At 46.9% G+C, this 22417-nt stretch overlaps 1 protein-coding gene across 4 annotated transcripts in view; it reads left to right on the top strand.

Annotated features, from left to right (window-relative positions):
• Positions 1-22417, top strand: part of HELLS (helicase, lymphoid specific) — a 258918-nt gene that overhangs the window by 158893 nt on the left and 77608 nt on the right. For all 4 annotated transcript variants that reach the window (XM_033943358.1, XM_033943360.1, XM_033943361.1 and 1 more), the window contains exon 15: positions 18201-18339. In XM_033943358.1, coding sequence (XP_033799249.1) covers positions 18201-18339 — 139 coding nt within the window. The remainder of the gene's footprint in view (positions 1-18200; positions 18340-22417) is intronic.

Raw genomic sequence — 22417 nt, 5'->3', positions numbered from 1 at the left:
ACTAACACATGCTTACCACAACATTAAAGGGCGTACTGAGGGTTCAATGAAAAGTATGTGGAGGTGGAGAGTGGGGGTGACCATGCTAATCAGTGAGGCCTAGATTATCAAAAAGCTGCATAAAAAACTGACAGGCTGCTGTCGCAGCCGTTAAAGTAGCGATTTAAAAAAAGCGAGTCATTCTCCAAAAAATGCTCATGCAAATGAGATTGGCGGAGAGTAGTGAAGACTCGCTGGTGATTGCACAGAATAAATGTAAAACCCCCCAATAAAAGGAGAGATGCCCAATCTCTTCCACCACCAACCAACATACCCCTCGGCAGCAGGAGAGATACCCAGTCTCTCCTGCCGCCAACCAACATCCCCCCAGCAGCGGAAGAGATGCCCAAATTCCCGCCGCCAACCAATACACTTCTCAGCAATGGGACAGATGCCCAATCTCTCCCGCCGCCAACCAACACACTCCCAACCCCCTCGGCAGTGGGAGAGATGCCTACGTTCTCCTGCCACCATGCAATAACCCCTCCCCCGTTCCTCTGATGACTCCTGCACTCTCCCCCTTACCTTATTTTTCAGATGGCTGGCTGGAGGGATGCCTGCTCCCTGTGGCCAGCTGGCCCGCCTCTTCAAAATGGCAGGCCTTCCCCTCCCCTGGGATGCACTGTCGAGGGACCTGAGACTCTGGCCCAGATTGTTTAAGGCCCCTCCTGCATGGCAGTGTCGGGACTGCTAGAAAACTTGCTAAAGACTTTGATAAGTCCTTTTGATAATCTGCCGCTAAAATGCATGCAGGCTAAACCATGTGAAACCAGTTTAGTAACGGCATTAGTTTTGAGAATCTGGCTCTTAGTGTGTCATCATTCCAGTGTACTGATTAGTATGTGAGCCCTTACTGCATACAGAATGGGTTGTGGTACGGGCTAATGATAGTATTAACTTATGGCCATTAATACCAAAAAGAGAAAATTGTCCATTTTACGGCTAAGGCCACTTTTTGCCGCAGCTTTAGATTGTGAACCCTCTGGGGACAGAAAAATACCTACTTTACCTGAATGTATATTGCTTCAGTAGCTTTTGGGCTTTCAGGTGACATGTAAGAAATAAATAAATACAAAATTAAATGATTCAGGAATTAAAATAGCACAAAACGTACTATACTATAGCAGTGTTCTCCCCAGAAATTTTTTCCAGCTGGGTGGCATGAAAAAGCCGGGTGGGGTGGGATGGGGAAATTTGGTGGTGGGGAAAATTAACCCCCTCTTCTTTAGCACTCTCCAGACCAGTAGAGGTTAACTTTACGATTGGGTATATATCTAATCATGACCAGCAGGTGGAGACTGAAAACAAAACTTTGGGACAGTATATCCTAGCCCCTCCTCTCTATTTCCCTCAGTCTTCTTTCAGTCTCCAGCAGGTGTTGAGTGATCTGTACCCATCTCCCTTGGTAGGGCTGTTGGAATTTGTTTAGAGGTTTATTGTCCCTGTTTTTAGCCGGACGGAGCTTGGACGGACTCTGTTTGGGGGTTCGTCCGACCTCGGGGGTGTCAAACCCGGCGGGTCACGAGCGGGGTCCCTCCCCCCACTTCCTCCACCTCCCCACATTTTTTTAGAGGAGCCTCAGCAGTAAGCCTTGCCCCCTAAATCAAGCAAGGCATATTGCTTCGAGAGCCTGTGGAGTCTGTTCTGTAAAAAAAAAAAAAAAAAAAAATCCTGAGGTAGTGCTGGTCTGGAGGGTTGTATCCCTTTAAGAAAACTGTATTTTACTGTATTTTTTCAACTAACCGGCACTTTTTTACAGCTAGGTCGCGTATGGAGCAATGAGCACTTCTAAAGGGAAAAAGTGCTCATTGTGCTCCAGACGCGAGGCACTCGCGGCCGGCCTGTGCAAGCGGTGTTCAGGCCGGTGCGGTGGAGGAGCTCCGTCGGCAGCGGCTGCAGGCGCCCAGAGCTCCCCGCCGATGGTGCCTCGCGAGTCGGCAGGGAACGGTGGAGAAGCCCGGTCTTCTCCGTCCGCCCACGGAGGGATTCCCCGAGCCGCCGACGGTCGGGTTTTAGAGGATTCCCTCTCAGCTGATATTTTGACAGCTGATGCCGGCTTGCCTGTTTTAGCGGCTGAGACTATTCAGGTCTCTCAGCCGCTGCAGGCTATGGAGGGAGCTGTTTTGGCGGGAAAGACGCCATCTTCTCTGTCTGGCCCCTCCATTTTGTCTTCCACCTCAGGTGACCTTCCCCCTGTTTTGGCTAAGCAGGGGCAGGTTTCTGCTGGGTCCCCTGCTGTGGCAGGGAGTCCCTTGGGACCCTCGGGGGGTTTTTCCCCTGATTTTTTCTTTTCATTATGCAAAGCCTATTTTCAGGCGGCTGGGGGTCCCGGTTGCGCCCAGGGGGTCTCGGGGGGTGGGGTTTCCTCCGCGCTCCCTGCGGCTTTGCCTCTCTCGTCTGACGTGACGTCCCCTCCGCCGCCTCTCTTGTCCAAGCGTCCGCGGGTGTCGTGGGACGAGGATTTGTGGTCGGAGGAACGTGTCGGTCTGGAGGAGGACCTGGACCCTTCTGAGGAATTCCAGGACCCTCTGGAGGGGACGGAAGCTGGCGGCGGGTTGTCGGGTTTCCCGTTCTCCAGTGACGAGGCGTCCGTGGTGCGCCTTTTTCAGAGAGATGAGCTGCCTGACCTTATTCAACAGGTTTCTTCGGCTTTGCGTTTTGAGGACGCGCCGCCGGAGACTCCGCGTGTGGGGGACCCTCTGTTACGAGGGATCCGTTCCGTTTCCCGCTCTTTTCCTATGCATCAGGATATTCGGGATATTATTCTTGAGCAGTGGAAAACGCCGGAGACGCCGTTTCGGCTGGCGCGCAGCATGGCTCGCCTGTATCCCATTCCTGAAGGGGATCGGGCTACGTTAGCTTCGCCAGTCGTGGATGCGGTGGTCTCGGCTATTTCCAAGCGGCATACCGTGCCTGTTGAGGGCGGTTCTGCCTTGCGGGACTCTGAGGAGCGCAAATTGGAGACCATCCTTAAGCAAAATTTTCAAGTCTCTGCCTTTGGGGTCCAGGCGGCTATTTGTGGGGGACTGGTCGCTCGCGCCGTGTTTCGGTGGGCGGAGCGGGTCTTGGATCGAGAGTCTGACGACTGGTCTCTGGTGGATCAGGAGGTAGCGAAGATTGAGATGGCTGCCTCATTCCTCTCGGATGCTCTGTATGACTTGGTGCGGATCTCGGCTAAGTCCATGGCTTTTGGCGTGGCCGCAAGGCGTGTGTTGTGGCTGCGCGCTTGGGCGGCGGATGCTGCGTCCAAAGCTAAGCTTACTAAATTTCCCTTTCGGGGGTCGTTTTTATTTGGAGAGGACTTGGATAAGTTGATTCAGACTCTGTCGGACTCGAAAGTTCCCCGTTTGCCGGAGGACCGTGCCCGCCCGGCGTCTCGGGGTGGTGCGGCCCGGGGGCGTTTGCGGGAATTTCGCAAGTATCGCCCTGGGCGTGGGGCTGCTTCTTTCCAGTCTCCGGGGTTTTCCCGGGGTCGGTTCTTCCAGCGCATGCAGCCCTTTCGGGGGGCCCGTCGGGGGGCAGGGAATCCCTCCGCCGGTTCCCCCGCTTCCCGTCCTGCACAATGACGCCTTGCCGGCGCCCCCCTTGGTTCCGGTGGGGGCCCGGCTGCGCGACTTTTTTCCCAAATGGGCCGAGATCACGTCCGATCAGTGGGTCCTGGAGGTGGTGCGGGACGGTTATGCCCTGGAGTTCGCCCGCTCTCTGCCGGATTTTTTCCTCGCTTCTCCGTGTCAGACTCCTGGGAAGACGCTGGCGTTTCGCCAGACCCTTCAGCGCTTGCTAGATCTCAGGGCAGTAGTTCCAGTGCCCCCCCCGGAGTGGGGCACGGGCAGGTACTCCATTTACTTTGTGGTGCCCAAGAAGGAGGGGACTTTTCGGCCCATCCTCGATTTGAAAGGGGTCAACAGGGCTCTCAAGGTTCCCTCTTTCCGTATGGAAACGCTGCGGTCGGTCATTCTGGCGGTTCAGCCGGGGGAGTTTCTCACTTCTCTCGATCTGACGGAGGCCTACTTGCATGTTCCTATTCGAACCTCTCATCAGCGTTTCCTGCGCTTTGCGATCTTGGGTCGGCACTATCAGTTCTGTGCGCTTCCCTTTGGGCTGGCCACGGCTCCCCGGACGTTCACCAAGGTGATGGTGGTCGTCGCGGCAGCCTTGCGGTCGGAGGGCATCCTGGTACACCCCTACCTGGACGACTGGTTAATTCGGGCCAAGTCGTTGCAGGAAAGCTCCCGGGTTACGGCTCGGGTGGTGGAGTTTCTCCGGTCGCTGGGCTGGGTGGTCAACCTTTCCAAGAGTCGGTTGGTCCCGGCTCAGCGTCTGGAGTACCTCGGGGTGCTGTTCGACACCTCCTTGGGGAAGGTCTTCCTCCCAGAGGCCCGGGTGAGCAAATTGCAGTCTCAGATTCGCCTGCTTTTGGCGTCCCGGTGTCCTCGGGCGCGAGATTTCCTCCAGGTCCTGGGGTCGATGGCGGCGTCCCTGGACGTGGTGAGGTGGGCGCGGGCCCACATGCGTCCTCTCCAGTATGCTCTGCTCCGGAGGTGGTCTCCCAGAGGCACGGGATGGATGTTCCGGTTCCCCTGCGAGGCTTGGCGCGCTGCAGTCTGCGTTGGTGGCTCCGGACCCCTCACCTAGTTCAGGGGGTGGGTCTGGATCTTCCGCAGTGGACGGTGCTCCTTACGGATGCGAGTCTCATGGGTTGGGGGGCCCAGTGTCTGGGTCACTCAGCTCAGGGAACCTGGTCCACGGAGGAGGCCTCCTGGTCGATCAACGTGTTGGAGACCAGGGCGGTCCGGCTAGCGCTGTTGGCTTTCCACTCCCTTTTGTTGGGCAAGTCGGTCAGAGTCCTGTCGGACAATGCCACGGCGGTGGCTTATGTCAATCGTCAGGGGGGCACCAAGAGCACTCTGGTGGCGCAGGAGGCGGCTCGGCTCATGGTTTGGGCGGAGTCGCATCTTCTGGACCTCTCGGCCTCTCACATTGCCGGGGTAGAAAACGTTCAGGCGGACTTCCTCAGTCGTCACTTCTTGGATCCGGGAGAGTGGTGTCTCGGCTCCGAGGCGTTTCAGTTGCTAGTGCGTGCTTGGGGGCAGCCCCTGATGGATCTGATGGCTACAAGTGGCAACGCCAAAGTACCCCGCTTCTTCAGTCGTCGCAGGGACGGTCTGGCCGAGGGTCTGGATGCTCTGGTCCAACCGTGGCCAACGGAGGGGCTGTTGTATGTGTTCCCTCCTTGGCCATTAGTAGGCAGAGTACTGCTTCGCATTGTTCGCCATCCGGGGCTGGTGGTCTTGGTGGCTCCGGATTGGCCTCGTCGTCCGTGGTATGCGGATCTGGTGAGGCATCTGGTGGCGGATCCTCTTCCTCTGCCTCTCGAGTGCGATCTTCTGACGCAGGGTCCCATTCCCATGTTCGACCCGTCTCCCTTTTGTCTTACGGCTTGGCTCTTGAAAGGGGCCGCCTGAGTAAGAAGGGATATTCCGACAAGGTGATCTCTACACTTTTGGGGTCCCGGAGGCTTTCTACCTCTCGGGCTTATGTACGGGTTTGGCGTCTTTTTGAGGAATGGTGCCGAGCGCGGGGAGTGGTCTCCTTTCGCGCTTCTCTGCCTAACATTCTAGAGTTTTTGCAGGATGGCCTGGATAGGGGCCTGGCCTGGTCTTCTCTTCGGGTTCATCTGGCGGCCCTGTCGGCTTTTCGGGGGCTGGTGACAGGTCAGCGTTTGTCAGCCATTCCTGATGTGATTCGCTTTCTTAGGGCGGCCAAGTTGATCAGGCCTCCCATAAGGCCCTCGATTCCCTCTTGGGATCTCAATCTGGTTCTCTCTGTTCTAGTGCGCCCTCCTTTCGAGCCGTTGGATGGCTGTTCGTTGAAGGACCTTACGCTGAAGTCGGTCTTTTTGGTGGCCATTACTTCCGCTAGACGGGTGTCTGAGCTACAGGCTTTCTCTTGTAGGGCTCCCTTCCTGGAGTTTTCGAAGGAGCGGGTTGTTTTGCGGCCTGTTCCTTCCTTTCTGCCGAAGGTAGTTTCTCCTTTTCATGTCAATCAATCGGTGGTCCTCCCGGTCTTGGGTAGTCGGGAGGGTTCTTCTGAGCAACGACAGCTGCGCAAGTTGGATGTTGGTCGGGTCCTCCATGCTTATGTGCAGCGGACCCGGGATTTTCGGAGCTCCGATCATCTCTTTGTGCTTCTGGCGGGTCCTCGTCGGGGGGCTGGCGCTTCTAAGGCTACTATTGCGCGTTGGATCAAGGAGATGATTGCTTCCGCTTATCTTCTGAGTCAGAAGCCGGTTCCGGAGTTTCTCAAGGCTCATTCCACTAGGGGTCAGGCGGCTTCTTGGGCTGAGTCGTCGCTCGTGCCTCCGGTGGATATTTGTAAGGCTGCGGTTTGGTCCTCCTTGCATTCATTTGTTCGGCATTATCGGGTAGATGTTCAGGCGCGTCGGGACGCGGTGTTCGGTGAGCGTGTTCTGGTATCGGCCCTTCGGGGGTCCCGCCCGTGAGAGGGACTGCTTTGGTACGTCCCAATCGTAAAGTTAACCTCTACTGGTCTGGAGAGTGCTAAAGAAGGAGAAATTAGGTTCTTACCTGCTAATTTACTTTCTTTTAGCTTCTCCAGACCAGTAGAGGTCCCCACCCTGTCTGTTGTTGTTGTTGTTGGGGCTGTTGCGCGGGCAGTTTTTGGTTTTTGCTGCGGGTTCTAGTATTTTTCTAGGGCCGGGGAGAATTGAAGAACAGCGGCTGTGGCTCGGCTGGCTTAGCTGGCGAGCTGTGGGGACCTTCTTCCTTCGGGAATTTCTCCTCTGCATTTTCCAACAGCATTTTTGGGTATGTTATTTGTTACTCCTTTCGGAGTATTGTTTTTTCTCTCTGTTGTTTTCCAGTTCTTGGTTCTGCTTGGCTATTCGGCAGACTGAGGGAAATAGAGAGGAGGGGCTAGGATATACTGTCCCAAAGTTTTGTTTTCAGTCTCCACCTGCTGGTCATGATTAGATATATACCCAATCGTAAAGTTAACCTCTACTGGTCTGGAGAAGCTAAAAGAAAGTAAATTAGCAGGTAAGAACCTAATTTCTCCTTTTACTAAGGTGCGCTAGCATTTTTAGCACGCGCAAACCCCTGTTCTATGTGGGAAAACTAACGCCAGCTCAATGCTGGTGTTAGCATCTAGCGCATGTGGCATTTCTCCGCGCACTAAGGGCACGCTAAAACCACTATTGTAACTTAGTAAAAGGAGCCCTAAATGTGTACTATTTTTATTAGTTAATTATTATTATTATTTTCCAATGCTCAATACGACTTCCTTTTTTAAGGTTTGACACTTGTGCCAGATATTTTTACTAAATTTAAGAAGTATTTGCCCTCTTTCTAATGGTATAGAGGTTAAAAAAAGGGAAAGGTGTTAATGAAGTCAATAGGTTCAATCTAGCCATTTATTTCTGCATGAATTTAAACAACTAAAAAAAAAAAAAGATAAATTCCAGTCTATCCCAGGATAGTTGAAGTCTCCCATAATTATGGTGTTTGCGTTTTTGCATTCCCGCCTTTACTCGGCTCCCAGTTCTGCGTCCTTTGCTTCAGTTTGCCCTGGTGGGTGGTAGTATAGCCCCATCTTTATCTCGGCTCCCTTTCTTCCTGGTATTTTGACCCATAGTGATTCCAGTTGGTCATTTGTCATTGCTGCGTCCACTCCAGTTGGGTGAATGGTGTCCTTTATGTAAAGTGTTACTCCTCCTCCTTTCTGGTGTGTCCTATCTCTTCGGTAGAGCTTGTACCCTGGCAGTACTATGTCCCATTTGTTTTCCTCGTTCCACCATGTTTCCGTGATCGCTATGATGTCTAGGCTCTCATCTTTGGCCACGACTTCTAGTTCCCCCATTTTGTTCTTTAGGCTTCTTGCATTAGTGTACATGCAGTTCAGGTCTTGGTATTTTTTCCTCCTTGTTATTTTCCCTTGTGTTTCATTTTTCTTTCTGTCCTCTACCTGTCCTGCAGACTCCTGGTTATTGACTCCCTTGTTATCCCCTTGTAGTACGTTCTTATCCTCCTTTTGATCCTCCCCTTCATCTTGCTCCATATTGTCTTCCGCTTATAGTACACTCCTCTTAACCTCCTCTTGCTTTGTCTGGCTCCCTTGGATTTTCAGCTCCTGTTTTGTGCCATTAGTGTCTTCCCAACACTTTCCCCACTCAGTATCTTCTCGGGATACTGTCTTCCGAATCATCGACACCTGGTAAACTGTCGGCTTTCCCCTTCTTCTTAGTTTAAAGCTTGCTCCATTCCTTTCCTGACGTTGTTTGCTAGTAGTCTAGTTCCCGCCATGCTCAGGTGTAGTCCATCTCTCCTGAAGAGCTTGTTCTTGCCCCAGAACGTTGTCCAGTTCCTCACGAAGTGAAATCCCTCTTCCTCACACCATCTCCTCATCCACGCATTTATTGATTGTAGTTCTGTCTGTCTCTTCACATCAGCCCTCGGTACCGGCAGGATCTCCGAGAACGCTATCCTCTGTGTCCTCATCTTCAGCTTCCTTCCTAAGATCTTGAACTGTTCCGTAAGTGCATTCCTGCTGTAGTCTCTCCTGGTGACATCATTAGTCCCGACATGGACTATCACTTAAACGAATTGCTTTTCTAGCTCCTTTGGACCTCGACAAGGTACCACTTAAACGTCTTGCTGTGCCTTTTTAGCTCCAGAACTTCCTTTTTAGGGTTCTGAGTCTATTCAGTCACTTTCTAATTTTTTAAATCTTTTACAAAAAGATTATGCAGGTTAGTGCTGTTTTACTTCAGCCTTCCTGTCCTGCTCCTGCTATTCCTCTCCTCGAAGCACAGGAACAACTTTCATCAGACAATCCTGTTTTATCAAACTCTGTTGATATTCCTCAGAGCATGTATTGGGATCCCTGCACTCCCATGTTTCATCCCCAGTGTAGGCAGATTCTCCTAAAGACTGGTTAGATCATGATGTCTTTGTATCAAACCTTGACCAGCCCCAACAGAGGAGTTTTCTTATCCTAAGTTGTTACAAAAGGTTTCTACTCTTCTGAATATTCATCAGGTTGCTGTGCCTACAGGCATTAAGGATTTTCAAGCTATCCTTCAGTCCTCTAAAACTCCATCAAAGGAACTTATTTCATTGCCAGTTCTTCAAATATTACAAGACCTGCAACTAGCTAACTGGCAAAAAAAAAACAAAAACCTATCAGTCTCTACAGCTTCTAAGAAACTTGAATTAAAATACAAGGTGAAAGAGGCAACTGGTCATGACCTGTTTCAACTTCCTCACCACTCCATGGTGTCGGAGTCAGCTATTAAGAAATCAAAAGCATCAAAATTTTCTGCTTATGCTCCCCCAGGAAAAGATTGTTGTCTCCTGGATTCTGCTGGCCGCAAAGCATCTCAGGGCTCTATGCTTTCTTCTAGGATTATAGGTCATCAGCTTTAAAACCTACATTTTCAACATCCAGTCCTTCAACAACTTGACACTGCTTCTCTTGAGGTCATTCCAAATCTTCATATAACTCTTAAGAGTCTACTTACCACTTAATTAAAACCAACTAAGATGCCTATGATATGATGATTAGAACTGCGGCAGCGGCTATAGCTGCTTGACACACAGCATGGCGAAGAGCATCAGACCTCAGAGATTACCTCCATGACAGGTTGGCAGATGCTCCCTGCTTTGGAGACAGCTTGTTTGGAGAAAAAGTACAAGACACAGTCTCACAATTTAGAGGATTCCTCGGTATCTCCATGGTGATGGTGTCGAGGCAGCAAATTTCGCTGCTTGCTCCCTTCCCCCCTCCCCCCAGCCCTGTTTCGGTACCACCAGGGGAGGGAAACTCAGTGCTGCCGACACCGGCAGAAAAGAAAAAATGTCATTTATGGCAGGACACAAATTGAAGCCTATCCAGAGGGGTGATTCTCCCTTTCCACTGGCGTCAATTTTAGGGGCACATCCCACACAGAGAGGAACTGGAATGCCGCTGTTGACAGTAGATGTTTCTGGGAAGGCTCAGCTTCAGCCTTATGGTTCTCTCCCAGCTCCATGCTGAAAGATTGAACTGCAACGTTGGAACCACCACCGTACTCGGTGCCTCAACAGCACATTCCTCAATTTGCAGCAGAGTATCTCTTCTTCAAAACAATGCTATAGAAAAGGTAACACTCCAACTAAAACTTTTTTCCCTAATTCCCAAGAAGACGCAAGGTCTCCGCCTGATCCTCGATCTCTGACCTCTCAATGCCTGCCTCAGAAGGGAAAAGTTCATCATGATCTCCGTTCCAGCATTTCTTCCCTTTCTGAAACAACATGATTGGTTAGCCGCCTTAGACCTCAAGGATGCATATTTTCATTTATCCTTCCCACTGGCACTTTCTATACTTCAGGTTTCTCAATATGCATTTCCAGTACAAAGTCCTGCCCTTTGGTCTATTGTCAGCACCACGGGTTTTCACAAAGTGCCTATCTGTGGTAGTGGCGTATTTACGAAAACAGCACCATATAGTGTTCCCTTACCTAGACGATTGGCTATTGGTAGCCTATTCCAAAGACTGTCTGCTATTCACCATTCAAACCACAGTGCACACCTTGCAAACACTGGGTTTCATTATCAACTTTGAGAAGTCCAAGCTAACTCCAGTTCGATACCTCAAGTTCATTAGAGCACTTTTAGACACAAGCAGGGAGGCTTGAGATCCCTCTAACTCTGCATGGAAGTTTACTGTCCCCGGAACTACGCTCTTTCTCTTCAAGTGGACCTTCATGCGGTCTACATTCCAGGGTAATACAATGTCCTGGCAGACTCCCTCAGCAGGAAACTCGATCCTCATGAGTGGACCCTAAATTCTACTGTCCTATACAAGATTTTCCAACAATGGGGAACTCCCCAGGTGGATCTCTTCACTTCTCAAATCAAAGCACAATGCAGCCTGTTGTACTCCCTATGTCCAGCTCCATGAGCAGCAAGAGATGCGTTTTCCATTCCATAGGGGCACAATCTTCTCAATGCTTTCCTACCATTTCCTCTCATTTCCAGGGTTCTTCAGAAGGTTACTGCAGATAAGGCACAACTCGCATTTATTGCACCCCGGTGGCCTAGGCAGATATGGTATCCACTGCTCCTGGATCTTCTGGATGCTTCTCCAATTTCCTTAGGGGACTATCTTTCTCTTCTCTCTCAGCAGAACGGCCATCTACTGCATCCCAATTTCTGCTGTCTCAGTCTTACAGCTTGGAAATTGAGAGTTCACTCCTAACTAGAGAGCTGCATGGGAACAGGGATGACGGGAATCCCGCGGGTTCCACTTTCGGGTCGCAGGGATCCTCTGGGGACACCCCTTCAGGTCATGGGGATCCCATAGGGACACCCCCTCCGGTTGTGGGGATCCTGTGGGTACACCCCCTCATGGTAGTGGGGATCCCATGGGGATGAAGAGAGCTTTGTTGGTGCGCACGCCCCCTTTTACTGCCCTCCAGCTGGCTCCTCTATTCAGCGTGCAGTGCTCCCAGCACGCCACATGTAGCTACCCCGGAAGTCTTTCCCCAACGTCAGAGCTTATGTTGGAGGGAAGGCTTCACGAGAAGCATGTGGTGACTGGCGATTTGGCAAGCGTGACTTCTAGCCCCACCCCCTTCATAAATGCTTGCTTGCTGCTCTCCCTTCCTCTTTGCTTCGCTGGACTTGGAGTCCATTCTGGATCAGGCTGAGCCAGCTGGGAGGTGCACGTGCACCGTTCATGGCAGCAGTTGGAGGGAGACAGCACTACTGGGCCTAAGACTTTTGCAGAGGCCGACAAATGTAAATAAAATCCTCTGGCTTTCAAATTCAAACAATGGCCCCACACCGAGAGGGAGAATTTCTATTGCTGTTTGGGGCTGAGAGACTCTTCCTCCCTCAGCCCCTGCAGCATGAGATTCTCCCTCTGCTTGGGGCTGAATCTCATGCTCTAAAATAAAGAGAAAAAAAAGAAATCAAGTAGAAGTAAACAAATAAAAACACAAGGAAGCAGGTAAATAAATGAGTGGGGGCAGGGTGGTGTTGAGAGGGGGGCAGGGCCATGGATGGGTGGTGCCAGGGGTCCCAGTGTATTTGTGTGCCTATGGCACACTGAAGAGTTAATCCTGCCCTGTACATGGGAAATGGAAGATAATTTTTGGTCATAGGGAGGGAGTGAAATACAGATGTTAGGGAAGAGAAAGATGAGAGGGAGAAATGTGGTACAAAGGGAACAATGGGACAGATTGAAAGGGATGCAAGAGGGAGGAATGCTGGACATAGTGGTGAAGGGAATGGAGGGAGATATGTGGCTTGGTGCTGGAGAGGAGTGATAGAAGGAGAAACGTTGGGCATGGGGCTGGTGGGCAGGGGCAAAAGATGAGAAAAGGGTTAAATGCTGGACCATGATAGGAGGAACCAATGGACAGCAACAGAAAGCGGAAAAAAGAAACTGGGACCAACTTGATGGAAAAAGAAGTTTCCAGACAACAAAAGTAAAAAATTGAATTTATTGACTAAAAATATATTAGCTTTGGGAAATGTATATAGCAGATGTCTTTGTATTATGTTCAAAAGAAAAGGAAATGCATTTCTGGTTTTATTTCTACAGTATAGAAGTACTTGCTGACCCTTGCTGTGGCTAGTGGGGGATCCCCAAGCACCGCCAGCAGAGGACCTCCTCTAGAGACAGCCAGAACTCCCCTCCACCAAGCGCAGCAGTCGCTGGCAGCATCCATGAGCCACTAAGGTGCCAGCATCTGTGACTCAGGGATGCTACTGCTGCCTGCCAAGCTTGGCAAAAGGGACCCCTGGCCACCTGCAGAGGAAGTCCGCCTCAGCTGACATAGCTTGGGGTCCTCATCAGCGAGTGTTTATATATTATATTTACATTAGAGGCTGTGGTAGAAACCCGTTTACAAAGTATGTATTCTTCCCAGTTAATGTTTCCAAATTAATAAAGTGTCTTTGCTTATTTGTAAATGGGTCTCTACCAGAGCCTTTAATTCATAAGAACTTAAGAATTGCCGCTACTGGGTCAGACCAGTGGTCCATCGTGCCCAGCAGTCTGCTCACATGGCGGCCCTTAGGTCAAAAACCAGTGCCCTAACTGAGACTAGCCTTACATGCTTACGTTCTGGTTCAGCAGGAACTTGTCTAACTTTGTCTTGAATCCCTGGAGTGTGTTTTCCCCTATAACAGCCTCCAGAAGAGCGTTCCAGTTTTCTACCACTCTTTGGGTGAAGAAGAACTTCCTTACGTTTGTACGGAATCTATCCCCTTTTAACTTTAGAGAGTGCCCTCTCGTTCTCTCTACCTTGGAGAGGGTGGACAATCTGTCTTTATCTACTAAGTATTCCCTTCATTATCTTGAATGTTTCGATCATGTCCCCTCTGTCTCCTCTTTTCAAGGGAGAAGAGGCCCAGTTTCTCTAATCTCTTACTGTACTGCAACTCCTCCAGTCCCTTAACCATTTTAGTCGCTTTTCTATGGACCCTTTCGAGTAGTACTGTGTCATTCTTCATGTACAGCGACCAGTGCTAGACACAGTATTCCAGGTGAGGGTGTACCATGGCCCAGTACAGCAGGATGATAACCTTCTCCGATCTGTTCGTGATCCCCTTCTTAATCTTTGCTAGCATTCTGTTTGCCCTTTTCGCCGCCGCCACACATTGCATGGATGGCTTCATTGACTTGTCGAAACAAAGAAAACTGTAGATAGATGTACAAAGATGCAGGCTAAATTTATTAAACCAAAATCATGAATGCGGTTAATGTTACCACCTTGAACCAAACCAAAGGACCCGACATGGTCCATGTTTCGGTAAACACGCCTTCATCAGGGGTCCCAGGTGGATAAGGTATCAAATCAAACCGCAAACAAAAACTTAGCCTTTAAAAGTAGCAACAGCAATGAGACAATCTCTTTGAATACTCCGCCGTGTTCCGGAATTTCTCAGAGCTCATTCCACTCAGGGTCAAGCAGCTTCTTGGGCTGAATTTTCTCTTGTACCTCTGGTGGATATCTGTAAAGTTACAGTTTGGTGTTCTCTCCATTCCTTTATTCGTCACTACTGTGTGGACATTCAGTTGTGTCGGGATGCAGTGTTCGGTGAGTGTGTTCTTGTGGCTGCCCTTCGGGGGTTCCACCCATGATGGGTACTGCTTTGGTACATCCCATCTGTTTCTATGCTGTTATGGAGGGATGCTAAAGAAGGAGAAATTAGGTTCTTACCTGCTAATTTTTTTTCTTTTAGTCCTTCCAGACCGGCACAGACCCCGCCCTGTCGTTTTGTTTGATGTTTTTTTTTCACGAAGAGTACGGTTTTTCTGTGGATATTGGCTGTATTGGTTATTAGGGGAGTTTCAAAAAGCAGTGGCATTTGGTTCGGCTGGCAAACTGTGGCATTATTGAAAGATTCTTGTTCTGTTTTTCTTCAAGATAAGGACATGATTTTGAAATTATATTTTAATTTGAAGCAGAATTTCTATTTGGGGGGAAAAATTTATATTTTTCCTGATGTTTCACGATGGACTCAGATTCGAAGGAAGGAATTTATTCAATATAGATCTAAGGTTATTTCTTTGGGAGCTTCTTTTCAGTTGAGGTTTCCCTGTAAATGTCTTATAAATTACCAACAAAATAAGTATATTTTCTTTGAACCAGAACAGTTGCGATTTTTCCTAGAAGGGAAAGGGATTTTTGATGCTCCTTAGGAAGTACAGGTTTATTCAAGTCTGTTAATATTAGCCGAGGTTAACTGCTCTATTCTTTAAACATTTGTATTTGTTCCCCTTTTTCCTGGAAGGGTTTATTTACTTACTTTGTTCTCCCAATTGTGGACTATATATTAAGTTTGTGGAAAGTTTGTATTTCAAAGATATCGATGATATTTTTTCTAATTTTCTTTTCAAAGTTAATTCTTTGTCTGTAATTAATTGATAATAAATAAAAAAAAAAAAAAAAAAGAAAGATTCTTGTTCTAATCACTAATGGTATTTTCCTTTGTCTTCTCCATGTAAGTGGGTAGTTGGGATGTTATTGTTTTCAGCCTAGTTGTTTTCTGCTTGGCTATTTTTTAAGACTGTTTGTAATAGGGACTGCACCACCTACTTGTACTATAGCCAAAAGTTAGTGTCTCTGTCTCCACCTGCTGGTAGAGGAGCGTAAACCCATCCATTTCTGTGCTGGTCTGGAGGGACTAAAAGATAGAAAATTAGCAGGTAAGGACCTAATTTCTCCTTTATCCATATCCTATCACATCACTATGTGGATACTTTTATGCTAATGAATACATTGTTCCTAAAATGATGAGGAACGCAGTTAACAAAAAAGTAAAAACAAGCCAAAATATTCTAAATAAAAGGAACAGATGGTGAAGCCACAACAGTTTTACAATATTGCTCAAGACAGACTAATAAATACTAGAAGCAGTTGCACGCTCATTGAGAAGTAAGATCCTTTACGGAAGTGATTTTATAAAGTTTTCCATTTTTAAAGCTTGTTAAACATACAGAAAAGGGATTTATAAAAAAAAATTTGCAGGATATTTATGCACTGAAAGTGTGTAACTACTTTTTATGTGAGCTGCACATAGGATTGCTGTGTACAGATTAGAGAGTTGCATGGGGACAGTAATCTCACCAGTAACCTGCCTGTCTCTGCCTGTTCCCGCCAGAATCTTCTCCGTCCCCACGAGGAATCCCCTCCGTCCCCGCTCATCCCCTCATAAAAGTTACCTGTCCCCATAAAAAGCAACAATTACTTCTGACAATTTTGATTTTAGTTTAATTGAGTTTTACAGAAAACTCAAACAATGTCAGACTTTTGCCAGAACACACAGACCGACCTTCACCAAATACAGAACAATGGATCACAAATTAAAAATAGAAATATGAATACCAAAACGGAACTGGAAACCCCAAAACAAACTCAGCAAGTACTTCATTTTGTATTAAACACAATTGGTGGCATAACCATGAGAGGGGGCTGGGCCTCCCACTTTGAGCTTAATCCCCCTCAAAATGAACATCTCCCTTTCTGTAGCTGGTAGGAATCACCAAGCCTCATCAGCTAATGACCAGCTCCTCAGGTCCAGAGATCAGAACTTCAGCTTGCAACAGTATTTCAGAGCTGCTGCTGCTGCCGCCTTCCCACCCCTTGGCTTTCATTCATGTTGAAAGCAGTGGCAGCTTGAGGATTCGGCCACAAGCTGCAAAGCTTGGAGTTTTCTGGTTGCTAGACTGAAGGAGGAGATCTTTAGTTGGTAGGTCTTAGGGATCCCCCACCAGCTCAAGTATTTATATTTTGCATTCAGGTGGGGAGAACATTTTGTGCCCATCCACCCATTTTAGGCTCCAGCCGCTCTCCCCCACTAGTTGTGTGGCTATGCCACTGAATAGAATACAAGTATATTTGTGATTCACATGTCCCAAAGCCAACATATAAATTAATAAATTAAAAATAAAACACACTTTCCCCCCTCTGTATTTGCGGGGGTTCGGGGCAGAGCTGGCCCGTGAATATTTTAAGCCCTGAAAGCCCCCCTTAAGTCTTACCTGGTGGTCTAGTGGGTTTTCAGGGCAGTAGCGATCTTCCTTATTCTCCTGCCCCGTACAGATCGCTCACAGGAAATGGCTGCCTTGAGCTCGCATAGTCTCTCGAACCATTTCCTATGAGCGATCTGCACGGGGCAGGAGTGTGGGAAGATCACTCCTGCCCCAAAAACCCGTTGCACCACCAGGTAAAGCTTAAGGGGGGGTCTTACAGGGCTTAAAATAGCCTGAAAAATGAAAATGTATATTTTGATCTAAAACTGCAAATAAGCGAATCCATAGATACGGAATTCACAAATACGAAGGGGGAAGTGCACTTTTTTCCTACCTTGTCTTGACATTTTGTTGTTCTATCATCTTGGTCCCAGTTTCTCGTTCTGCCTTTGTCTATCTTCTACTAATTCTCTTTCCAGTGTCTTCTGTCCATTTTTTTCTCCCCTTCTCCCTTGCTCCATTCCCATTCCATTCTTGCCTGTCTCCAGCATATTGATTTTGCCCTTTCAGTTTTCCTCCTTTTTTCTTTACTGTCTCTGTCCACTTTCTCACCCTTCTTTTAAAATTTTCAGCTACTTATCAATTTTCCATCTCCTCTCATTCTGAAGCTCTCCAATTTCCCATCCTCCTATTTCCTTCTATAAGCTCATTGTTTTCCTTTCAAGATGGTGGATGTACGGCAATCAGCAACTGTATCGTCTGAACATTAGGTAGGCCTCTGGAACCCTGGTTCTATCCCTGTGGGAGTCCTGTATATCTGGGGGGGGGGGGGGGGGAGATCCCGCAGGATTCCCGTAATCCCTGTTCCCGTGCAGACCTCTACTACAGATATATTGTATAAAATACTCATACGCACAATCAACTTCAGAGGAAATGTAAATGTTTTCATTGACTTTTGCATGCTATTGGAGCTGATTTTGGGAGCATAGTCTATAAAAGTACATAGGCACCTATGCCTTTTTTTTTTTTTTTTTTTTATAAATAGGCTTCCGTGCCTTCTTTATAAAATAGGCTTAAAATAGGCACTTTTTTGAACTTCATGTAGGCACCCTTTTATAAAATCATGCACTATAACTAGATGTGAGCAACAATAGAAGAGGCACAGGAGATGTCAAAACCAACCTTCAGTTACATATACTTCATTGGTGGTATATCCAAAATTCAAAAACAAGTCCTTGACATATAATGCAAATATGGTCCCGACTAGGATCCAAGTTTTGGCGACTACGTCGCCTTTCTCAGGGGACAATAAGGAACTAGTAATTATTTACAAATGTTGTACATGAGCACTTCGGCATCTCTGCTCAAGAAAGAAGCACTTTTTTTTTTTCAGCAAAGACTCCGAAGGTTGGTTTTGACATCTCCTGTGCCTCTTCTTTTGTTGCTCTGTTTTACCCTGAGGCCTGGGATCTTCTTTCTTTTTTTTTTTTCCTTCTATAAGAAAATGCACCAGGGCTGTCATTTGTATGAAATTTATGAATTATTTTAAAACTTATGTTAGAAGTAAAATCTGCCAGCATCTGTACCCTGTTCTGGTGGTATTTAGATTTTTGTGTAATAACCTTTGCTGGTATTTTTGTGATAATTTTACATTTTTTCCATAACTTTCCTTAAGGCCAGTTATGAATTTTCAGCTTACCGTGGATTCAGACATTAACCTTAAAATGAGTAACATTATGATGATGTTGAGGAAATGTTGTAACCACCCATACTTGATTGAATACCCATTGGATTCAGCAACTCAAGAATTTAAGGTATGATTTCTGATTATATATTTATAATTTTTTTCATTGAATTTTTATTAAAGTTTCATGATAATATACAGCACAAAAGGAAAAAGCAGGAAATTATCAAAGGAAATAACAATGCTTCACAAATACAACCAATAGAAACATAACCACAAGGATAAACATTTTCCAACATCCAATGTTCCTGCTAAGAAGCATCAAAATTCAACACCAAAACCCTCCCACCTGTACACTTAAAGCAAATAACCATGGGCAGCATCCAGTTGGTTCTTCAGGATGCCCTCAATAACCAAAACTCCCCCACCCCTCAAGGTAAATTTAACTTAGGTTAGTTGATTATCAGAGTCCAGGACCATTGTTGACGAGCATAATATCCATGTTTCTTCGCAATGGACAGCTCCAAAGCACACACAGTCTGCAACTTTAAAGACCAGTTCACTTGAAAAGGTGGTGCGGCCAAGCACCAGTGATTTGCTATCAAACATTTTGCAACTGCCAATCCCCATCTTAGAAGCTTGGTTTGCCACCTATATTGGCAAACATTAAATAGACCCAATAGACAGCCTTGTGGGTTAAATCGAACACAAATTTGCACCAACTGAAATAAATGGCCCATCACCTGTTGTCAAAATCCTTTTAAATTAGGGCATACCCACCATATATGCATGATGGAGCCTGGACTCAAATTACACCCCCAGCATGTGTCCGATACATGGGGAAGCATGTTTCCTGGACTTCCTTTCTTCTCATAATATTCTTGAACCGCTTCAATCGAGCTTTCGCCCTCTCCACTCTACAGAAACTGCCATTGCTAAAGTCTATGACCTGCTCCTTGCCAAATCCAATAGACTCTATCCTCATTCTTCTCGATCTATCTGATGCCTTCGACACTGTTGATCACCACCTCCTCCTCGACATGTTATCCTCGCTGGGATTCCAGGGTTCTGCTCTCTCCTAATTTTCTTCCTATCTCTCTCATCTCTCTCCTCCTGCCACTGTCTATTAGCGTACCCCAAGGCTCTGTCCTGGGTCCTCTCCTCTTTTCCATATATACCTGCTGTCGTGGTTTTCAGTATCACCTCTATGCTGATGATTGCGAGATCTACCTCTTCACACCAGATATTTTTATGGGAGTTCAGGCCTGAATTTCAGCCTGCCTGTCTGACATTACCGCTTGGATGTCTCACCACCATCTCAAACTGAATATGGCTAAAACTGAACTCCTTATCTTTCCACCTAAACTAACCTCCCCCCCCCCCCCTCACCTTTCTCTATTTCTGTGGAACTTCTCCCTCTCCTTCTCTGCTCAGATCCAACAAACCGCCAAATCCTGTCACTTCCTTCTCTATAATATTACCAAAATCCGTCCTCTTCTCTCTGAACACACTACCAAAACCCTTGTCCATGCTCATCACCTCGCACTTAGACTACTGCAACGTACTTCTCTCAGGCCTTCCGTGCATCCATCTCTCACCTCTTCAATCCGTTCAAAATTCTGCTGCACGACACATATTCCGTTAGAGCCGCTATTCTCGCATTACCCCTCTCCTCAAGTCACTTCATTGTCTCCTCATCCATTTTCGAATACAGTTTAAACTTCTTTTGCTGACTTACAAGTGCATTCACTCTGAAGCCCCCCCAATCTCTCTTCACTTATCTCCCCTTATGCTCCTCCCCGTGATCTCCGTTCATCAGGCAAGCCCCTCTTATTTGTACCCTTCTCTTCCACTTCCAACTCCAGACTCCATACCTTCTTTCTTGCAGCACCTTATGCCTGGAATAGGCTGCCTGAATCAATACGTCATGCTCCATCCCTAGCAGCATTCAAATCCACTTTTTTGAATCTGTTTTCAACTCTTAACTCCCACTCATTGCTGTCAGATACCTATACCCACTGTATAATTTCCATTACCATAATCTCCCCAACCCTGTCTAAATGGGATTGTAAGCTCTTATGAGAAGGGACTGTCTGTTGTATGTTAAAATGTTCAGCGCTGTAAACGCCTTTCAGCGATATAGAAATAATAAATAGTGGTAGCTTCAAGCGCTGTTGGGGGACCTACCATTCACAATATTCTATTATGACAAGGTTGTGCTTCGCACTCATCCAAAGTTCCTTCCTAAAGTTGTCACTGAATTTCATCTGAATCGATTGATTATGCTTACAGTATTTTTTCCCAAGCCCCACTCTTATCCTGGAGAAGTGGCTTGTCATACTCTGGACTGCAAGCGTTTCTTGGCTTATTACTTGCATAGAACTCAGCCGCGTCGGACATCTCAACTTTTTATATCTTTTGGTCCTAACAAATTGGGACGTCCTATATCCAAGCACACTCTTTCCACTTGGTTGGTGGCTTGTATATCATTCTGTTATGCTCAGGCTGGCCTGCAACTGGGGTGTCGTGTCACAGCTCAAAAGTGCGAGCTATGGCAGCTTCTGTTGCTTTTCTCCGCTCTACCCCAATTGATGAGATCTGTAAAGATGCTACTTGGTCCTCAGTTCATACCTTCTTAAAACATTACTGTCTGGAATCTTATTCCAGACGGGATGGTCACTTCTACCAATCAATCTTACAAAATTTATTTTCTTAATGGCCACACTCCCTCCATCCCATTTGACTTAGCTAAGAAGTCCCACATGTGAGAATATGCTGCCTATTTTTCCTAGGATAAAGCACAGTTACTTACCTTAACAGGTGTTATACGGGGACAGCAGGCAGATATTTTCACAACCTTCCCTGGTTGGCTTCTTAGCTGGTTTATTGAACTGAGGAGCTGCATGCCTATGTCAGGCAGAAAGGCACTCGCGCATGTGCAGGCGGTTCGTGAACTTAAGTGCTTAAAATGGCAATACACTTTTAAACCTGTCCGTATTGGGTCTCTCTGGATGACGTCACCCCACATGTGAGAATATCTGCCTATTGTTCCCAGATAACACCTGTTACGGTAAGTAACTGTGCATTTTATGCTGCTTATCCTAGGAATGAGCAGTGAATTTCCCCAAGCCATCTCAATAATGGCCTATGGACTTCTCTTTTAGGAAACCCCGCTAAACTAACCAATTTCACCACATTCTCCAGCAGCGTTTTCCAAAGTTTAATTACACATTTTGTGAAGAAATATTTTTCCAGTTTGTTTTAAATCTACTACTAAGTAGCTTCATCTTATGTCCCTTAGTCCTTGTATTTTTGGAAAGAGTGAACAAATGATTCACATCTACCCTTTCCGCTTTACTCAGTATGTTATAGACCTCTATCATATCACCCCTGAGCTGTCTCTTCTCCAAGCTGAAGAGCCCTAGCCAATTTAGCCTTTCTTCATAGGGAAGTTGTCTCTTCCCTTTTATCATTTTCTTTGCCCTACGCCATACCTTTTCTAATTCTACTATATCTTTTTTTAGATAGGGTGACAGAACTGCAGAACTGCAGACAGTAATCAAGGTGCGGCCGTACCATAGAGCAATACAAGTTCATGATAACTTATTCATCTTTGTTTTCCATTCCTTTCCTGATAATTCCTAACATTCTATTTGCTTTTTAGCTGCCACCGCACATTGAGCTGAGGGTTTCAACATATCTTCAACAATGACACCTAGTTCCTTTTCCTGGGCAGTGACTCCTAACACAGAACCCAGCATCACATAGCTATAGTTCAGGTTCCTTTTTCCTCACTTTGCATTTGCTCACATTAAATATCATCTGCCATTTTGATTTCCAGTCTCACAAGGTCCTCTTGCAATTTTTCACAATCCTCTTATGATTTAACAGCTTTGAACAACTTTGTGTCATCAGCAAATTATCTTACTAGTTATTCCTTAGATCATTGATAAATATGTTAAAAGCAGCAGTCCCAGCACAGACCTCTGGGGAACCCCACTATTTATTTACCCTTCTCCATTGAGAATATTGACCATTTAAACCTACTCTGTTTTCTATCTCTCAACCAGTTCTCAATCCATAAAAGAACATTACCTCTTATATCCCATGGCTTTCTGATTTCCTCAGAAGTCTTTCATAAAGTATTTTGTCAAATGTCTTTTGAAAATCTAAACATACAATATCAACTGGTTCACCTTTATCCACAT

Source organism: Geotrypetes seraphini, chromosome 4 (assembly GCF_902459505.1).
Source record: "Geotrypetes seraphini chromosome 4, aGeoSer1.1, whole genome shotgun sequence".
In the NCBI taxonomy this organism is placed as follows: domain Eukaryota; kingdom Metazoa; phylum Chordata; class Amphibia; order Gymnophiona; family Dermophiidae; genus Geotrypetes; species Geotrypetes seraphini.
The sequence above is the reverse complement of the archived record's forward strand: the minus strand, read 5'-3'. Positions and strand labels throughout refer to the sequence as shown.